The 7,068-nt window shown below is 46.7% G+C and overlaps 1 protein-coding gene across 1 annotated transcript in view; it reads right to left on the reverse strand.

The window, feature by feature from the left end:
* Window positions 1-2,454, reverse strand: part of LOC116399718 (slit homolog 1 protein-like) — a 30,847-nt gene extending 28,393 nt beyond the window's left edge. Inside the window, exons 1-3 of the mRNA XM_031877092.1 lie at window positions 2,364-2,454; window positions 1,727-1,798; window positions 1,565-1,636 (exon numbers count right to left, since the gene is read on the reverse strand). Coding sequence (XP_031732952.1) covers window positions 1,565-1,636; window positions 1,727-1,791 — 137 coding nt within the window. The 5' untranslated portion in view covers window positions 1,792-1,798; window positions 2,364-2,454. The remainder of the gene's footprint in view (window positions 1-1,564; window positions 1,637-1,726; window positions 1,799-2,363) is intronic.
* Between the last annotated feature and the right edge of the window lie 4,614 nt (window positions 2,455-7,068).

Consider the following 7,068-nt stretch of genomic DNA (forward strand, 5'->3'; position numbering starts at 1 on the left):
GTGTGTGTGTGTGTGTGTGTGTGTGTGTGTGTGTGTGTGTGTGTGTGCTCCTGCTGCTCCTGTGGGACTGTGTGAAGTGATTTGCGGTTTTCTAGGTGAGAAAAATGGGTCAATTTTTGATCTGGAAACTGGCGAGCAGGCAGCCCGAAGCAGCGGAAAAACGTCCCCTTCTGCATATGTGATGCTTTATTATACTTTAAACCAAACAAATATCAGTAATTCTAGATATCTATACATCAGCTAACACGCAGTGCTAATGCATTATGGTGTAATATAATGGTAGAATCAATTAGTTTGAGGTACGAACAAAACATAGAAGTGGTAGAAAAGTCCATAAAGAAACAAACAATGGAGACAATCCTTAAAAGGGACAACAAAGAAAGAAAACCTGCACTTCACCGTCGTCTCAGGATGTTGAGTCCATTATGTTCAACACAGAACTATTTCCCCTGAATTAACCGCACAGAAATAAAACACGTAGAACTCTCCAAGGTCCGACATTAGCAGCCGCCTAAAGATCGATAAACAACATAAATGAGGTCAGCCGCCGTTGGCCGGTTTCTACAAACTCTCATCACTGCGACACATTTTGAAGTGATTGACCACGTTTTGGTTTCCGCATCGATTCTGCACACAAGCGTGTGACCGTGAGTAACAGTGTCAGAAACCCTTTGATTGAGCCTCGACGTCCACCGGCAGAGAGAGTCTGCGAGTACGTGGAGTACAAAAGGGAAAATGACGAGCACGGTGGAAGGAAGGATTGACCCATAAGTGGAGCTGCACAGATAAGAGGGGGTGAGCACAGCGACTCTGGTAAATTATTACTGCTTCTTGTCCTTGATTGAGTTGTAAAAAAATCACATATCTTTAGAACAAGACCCCGTAGCGATGGATCACACCAGCCGTGCTCATAATATATACATATAGCAGCCCAAATAGACAATAAAAAGCACAGGAGCGATGCTAGTCGGTCATACATTGGTGGTGATATGTGTGCTGCCCAACGCCCTGCGGCCAGAGAAAGACGCTCTGTGGACAAAGGTCCTAAGATGATTTACTAAACTGAGTTCCTTCAAGAACTGCATAAAAAGCACGACCGTTAAAACTTGTGTTCACCAGAGATGTGCTCACAAGTCATTCAGCAGGAAAAGGCTTCAAGAAATAACAGATCTGACGGACATATAAACACCTGCCAAAGCACCCAAAACCACTTCTGTGGTAGTTCTCGCCACAGTACAGTAGGTGTCTCCAGGACCACATTTTGCCATGACGACACACACACACACACACACATGCACACGCACACCCACACGCACACACACACGACGACACTTCAGCGACTTCATCAGAAGGCAGAAGATCAGAATCCCTTTAAACAGCACGTACCGGATGATTTTATGTGCCAACATTCAACAACAACAAGCGGCCGACACTGTGGACTGAACAGGTCCAACAATCACAGCGTGTGTCTGCAACGTAAACAAACACCGTGAGAGGTGCGAGAGAGGGAGCAGGCAGAGCAGCACGGGGTCCCGATAGAGGAGAGTAACGTGTGCAGACTCACAGTCGGGACAGGCCTTCATTCTTCTGAAACAGCAGCTCTGGAAGTTGGCCGAGATGGTTCTTGTTGAGGCGACTGGAGGAACAGAAACACGTTGGATTAGCTAATGTTGATGTGAAATAGAAGTGTGTGTGTGTGTGTGTGTGTGTGTGTGTGTGCTCTCACAGTCTCTCCAGCTCCTTCAGCTCATCAAAGGCTCCTCTCTCCACGTTACTGATCTGGTTCTCCATCAGATGGCTACAATAATAAAAGAGACAAAGAAATGAACACTAAACACACATGAAGGAATATATTACTATTGATTCAGACACATATTCGTATAGTGGTCTGATCAACAAAAGGTCCTCATATCTTTATGTTCCTAAAATATAATAAAGAAAACAAAAAACTTTGACTTATTGTTATATTTTGCCTTTACAACACCTCATAGTAGCCCACCGGTGTAACACTCAATCCCCTCCTGACAGCAACGAGCCCCGGGGGCCCCCAGCGGACCCCAGCGGGCTGCTAATCTGTTCTGAGCAGGCCTCCGGGGGAGTCATTAGTTCCTGGCATGTCGTCTTTTTTAACACCTCGTGTCCGTCGCTGACGCTCCGCAACAGTCCCGGTCATCAGGTAAACACGGGAAAACCCACTCTCCCAGAGGGCGAAGTGTACCCGGGTCAAAAGGCGGCGGATGAACCCCTCCCTGTTGTAAATCTGACTGACACCGACGCCCGAAACAAGCACCTGTGTGTGGCTCGTGTGTCACTGCGGAGCTAAAGCATCACTCTGTGAACGGGTGAATGTGGCTGCGACTTACAGGACTCTGAGGTGTTTGAGGCCAGAGAAGTCCGCCTTGGTGATGACCGTCAGGTTGTTTCCATTCAGGTCGCTGAAAAACAAACAAACAGGACAACAGCAGATCAGAGAGCAGGGAGTGAAGCGGGGACAGGGGTCAATATCGGTGCGTTCAAAATACTCAATGAAATCTGAGAGACGTGCAAGGTGACATGGAGCAAAGAAAGAATGTTGATGCATGGTACCGCACAGCTCATTTTTTTGGTTTCCATTGGAAAATGTTGTGGATAGGTCGAGATTCAAGGACCACTGATTGGTCGATGCAGCATCCTCCGGTTCTGCTGAGTGAAGCCGAAACCAAAGCGTCTTAAAGCTGCATTCTCTCTAGTGTCCACCAGGGGGCGACTCCTCTGGTTGTATAGAAGTCTATGAGAAAATGACTCTACTTCTCTCTTGATTTATTACCTCAGTAAACATTGTAAACATGAGTTTATGGTCTCAATCTCTAGTTTCAAGTCTTCTTCAATACAGCATGATGTTCATTTAGTAAATTTAGAGTCAAGTAGATCATATCTGGAGCTACCAGAGACGTATACGGCGTCTCTACGTCACTCCTCCGCATTCCAAATATGGTAACTTGTGTGTGTATGATTAGTATTCACTTTATTTTAGCAGCCACGTGATCCATCGTGTATCATCCTCAAGCTCTATTTGTTCTGATAGTTTAATCTGAAGATGAAGCTTTTCAAGGACACTTTCTATCAACGTACGCTGTCGAAGTATCCGTGTACTGTACAGCCCGTTGTTTCTGCTCTTTCAAGTCATTTTCACTTTGCAGAGAAGAGAGTTTGTTTCTTTACTGTGTGAGTTCACTGCGAGGACAATCTGCATTTCTTTGTTTTGTTTCACTGTAAATCAGACAACGTCAGCTGAAAGCTGCAAGAAGAAGCAGGGACAGTGTTTCCTCTTTGTTCAGACGTGGAGCGTGAGAACGGCTACTGTCGTGTTCCTGCTTCCGCTCACACCGATCACGCTCTTCAGCTGCTCCCTGCATGACTTTAGTGCTGTCGCACTCGCTCCAAGTCACTCAAGGTGGAGGCGTCAGACAGTTTCCAGACATTTTATAAACACACTTGAGGTGTAAGCTGTTGTCGGTGCGTGTTACGTGATATTGTAATTAGGCCGGCTCTGTTGTCAACACTGGCTGCTCCCACACCGGGAGGGGTTCAACCCTCCGACCTCATTGTCTACTTTGATTGACAGCTGCGGAGAAAGAGAGGGGATGATGTCACTCTTCCAACGAGGCTTTGTGGAAGGAGAGGTAAACTGAACCTAGTGTGCATACCTGTGTGTGTGTGTGTGTGTGTGTGTGTGTGTCATGTTACTGTACTACTGTAAAGGGTGGAGCAGAGTGTGACCTTGTCCTGTCCCGTTTAAGAGAGAGAGAGAGAGAGAGAGAGAGAGAGAGTGGATGTTGTGGTCTGGGTGTCTGTGACTGGGATCTATACTTCACTCATGGAAATGCAAAGACAACACCTGCTACCACGAAGCTCTGCACTCACTAAAAAACTAAAAACCCAAGCCGGTATGATCTCAGATTTTGCTTTCAAGAGTTATTCTTCCATTTGTTCCCAGAGCAGTTTCTCTTCTTTCAGGACTTTTCTACAATGTATTGTTAAAGAATAGCTTCACGTTGTTTATAAAGTCTACCCTAATACAGAGATCACGTACACACATGTGCATTGTATTGGTTCCTCTCCACACTTGCTGTGAAAACACTCCCATGCTTTGTTTGTGAAAATGTAAGCAGTGGGAGACAAATCCACAATGTGATCTGAAGTTTAGCTGAAGACAAGCTGAGGCTCCAGCAGTCTGAGTTACATAAGTCACGTGGGGATCTTACAAAGCGATATTCTTTTTAGCGGGGCTAAAAACAAAAAGAACACTATCAACAGAATGAGTGTCGACGTTATGTCAAAGGCGTCTGTGTGTTGTCAATAATACATCTACGGACACTGTGTGGTTCAATAGTGTTGGATAAACTGCCATTTTAATGCCGTTTGTTACGAGCCGAGACTCCACCCTGACATTGTGATCAGGACCAGTACAAGCCGGCACCCTTTGCTTCGAAAAAGTGAAGCCAATGCTGATTCACCAGGTGCTAAATCCTCAGTGTGTGACTGAATGAAGGGTACACACAGGATAAACAACATGGAAGCAAAGACGTCTGTAAAAGTTCATCAACACCATAATTAGAAGACTGAAAACAACAACCGTAATGACAACATGCAACAGGATTGGAGAAGCATAACAACGGGGAAGTCAGAGATGCACATAGCACAAGTTCTCCTCTCTCCCGTACAGTGACATCGATGCCGTCACAACTTCCGCTTCCTGTCAATGGATTGGCGACGGACGCAGGTAATCGAGTCCAGTGTATCTCTTAAAAATGATCAATCCAGTTGTTGTTTTTGTATTGCTTTGGCTCTCGCAGCTGCTCCACAAATGTCACACGAGCTGGCACGGAGGATTGCAGCACTAGAGTCAAGGCTGTGACATTTATTTTGAAGTGGAATATGTTTGAAGGCCACGTAATCTCATCCTACTGGGAAAAGAAATATGTTTTTTGGAGGTCTTACAGTCTGAGGGTGGAGGAGGAGGTAGTACTGAGAGAGAGGGGGGGGGGGGGAGGCGCAAGAGATTGGCTGGGACGGAGGGAGGGAAGGATGGATGGAGACGGGTCGCGGCGGGGGGTCCAGAATCACTCCCTGGATGTGTGTGAAATCACCCCGACAGTTCGACCGCACAGGCAAAACAAGCATGAGGAGGGAGAGAGATGAACAGCGAGGCGATGGCCATGTTGTCGCGTACGGATATTCTGATATATACACACACACACACACACACACACACACACACACACACACACACACACACACACACAAAAACACACGAGTCTGAAAAATATCAGCCGCTGATTGCAAAGAAATCCTCAGAAGATTTGTCTTTGGGGGTCACGAGGAGGAGAGCGACACGAGGGACGAGAGGAACACGACTGCAGCCCTGATGAGGCGTGGTTAATGGAGTTTTGTGCAGCATGGCGGGGTCAAGGGTCAGCCGAGCGACAGACTCCCCTCGGGTGGCGACTCGGCCAAACAATAGCTCATTAAAGCAGAACGCGTCTCACTCACACACACACACACACACACACACACACACAATCACAGCCTCAGTGGGCAGCGAGGCAGTTGATCCGCTCAGCTCTGCTCTCCACTGTTAGATCTGACATGGAGGGAAGGGGGGGGTACGTGGTGTGGGTAGAGAGGAAAGATAAAGACATACAGTGAGTAGAGGCACTCATCCAGAAGTAGGGCCGAGTATCGAATCCTTTTTAAGCGCCATTAATTCCTCAACAGAGTCAAGTATCGAACACGGTGTTGTATCAGAAGAGAAGTTGTCTTTACTCGCATCGTCTGATCTAAATCCTTGTTTACGTTAAGATACAATTCAACTCTGATGCATTGATTCAGTTTGCGTCACACAGTCCTCAAACTGAGGCGCTGCTTCATATCAGGACCACAGAGTGTCTGTGAGAAGCGGACCAAGTCACAGTGACGTCACCCATTGGTCAGTGGACGGCCGCGTTGAAGTCCTGAGTTCGGCATTTTGGCCGAAGGGAGAGAATGCAAGTTTTAAGACATGAAGCATTGGATCCTGATCACATTGTCAGGGTGGGGTTGTCTTCGGTAGCGGAAAACAGCATTAAACTGCCAGTATTTATAGTCAAATAAACACATTTCCTACTAACCCTTTAAAAAAACAATACCGATTCAGAGCCATTGTGTGCCACCCTGGGCTGGTTTCTTTGGTCACATGAGAACAGAGCAACCGGTCCAAGACGTTACTGAGCTGGAGGTTTCTCAGGACCTTCATTTGTAAACGAACATCTGATTGTGACCAATGCCCCCCCACACACTGTCCTGCTGCTCTCGACCGTCATTCCCCCACCAGCAAAAGAAAACTACTGAAATGTTACCGAGTCGAGACAGGACTGCACTGCAGATGTAAAAGCAATCTTAGTTTTCACCCCCGCCCCCCATAACACCTCTTTCATATCACCATCCTTCCCTCTGTCACCTCCCCATCTACCTCCTCCCTTATTTGCCCTCTCCTCCCTCCTCCTGTTTACTCCCTTCATCACATCTTTCTCCCCAGATGCAGCACTGTGGATGTGACTACACACACACACACACACACACACACACACAGAGATCTAATGACACTTCATTAGCGGCGTCTGAGGGGCTGCGGGGGAAATGGTAAGATGATTATAAGAGATGGACAGAGAAAGAGACAGAGGGAGAAGCTGAGGTGGCAGGCATTGCTAATGAAACAAAGTGTGTGTGTGTGTGTGTGTGAGAGAGAGGGAGAGAGAGAGGGAGACAAAGATTGGGAATTGATATTGAAATGGAAGAAAAACAAAATCATTCGGCTACTTTACAACTCTTTCTAAGATACTATCTCAACACATGGAGGGCATTCTGTTTGTGCTGCTCACAGTAGTGGAAAAAACTAAGTTAAAACATCTATCATGTCTCTTTCCAGAGACAATGTCCAGGTTACTCGGGATAAAGCAAAGACATCTCTGTGGACAGTTTCCAAGTTTCCAAAGAGAAACAGCTGACAGTGAGGTCTGTGGGTCGTCCTGAGGGACCTGGACAGCTTCA

Source organism: Anarrhichthys ocellatus, unplaced genomic scaffold (genome assembly GCF_004355925.1).
Source record: "Anarrhichthys ocellatus isolate YVR2014 unplaced genomic scaffold, GSC_Weel_1.0 scaffold126, whole genome shotgun sequence".
Taxonomy (NCBI): Eukaryota; Metazoa; Chordata; class Actinopteri; order Perciformes; family Anarhichadidae; genus Anarrhichthys; species Anarrhichthys ocellatus.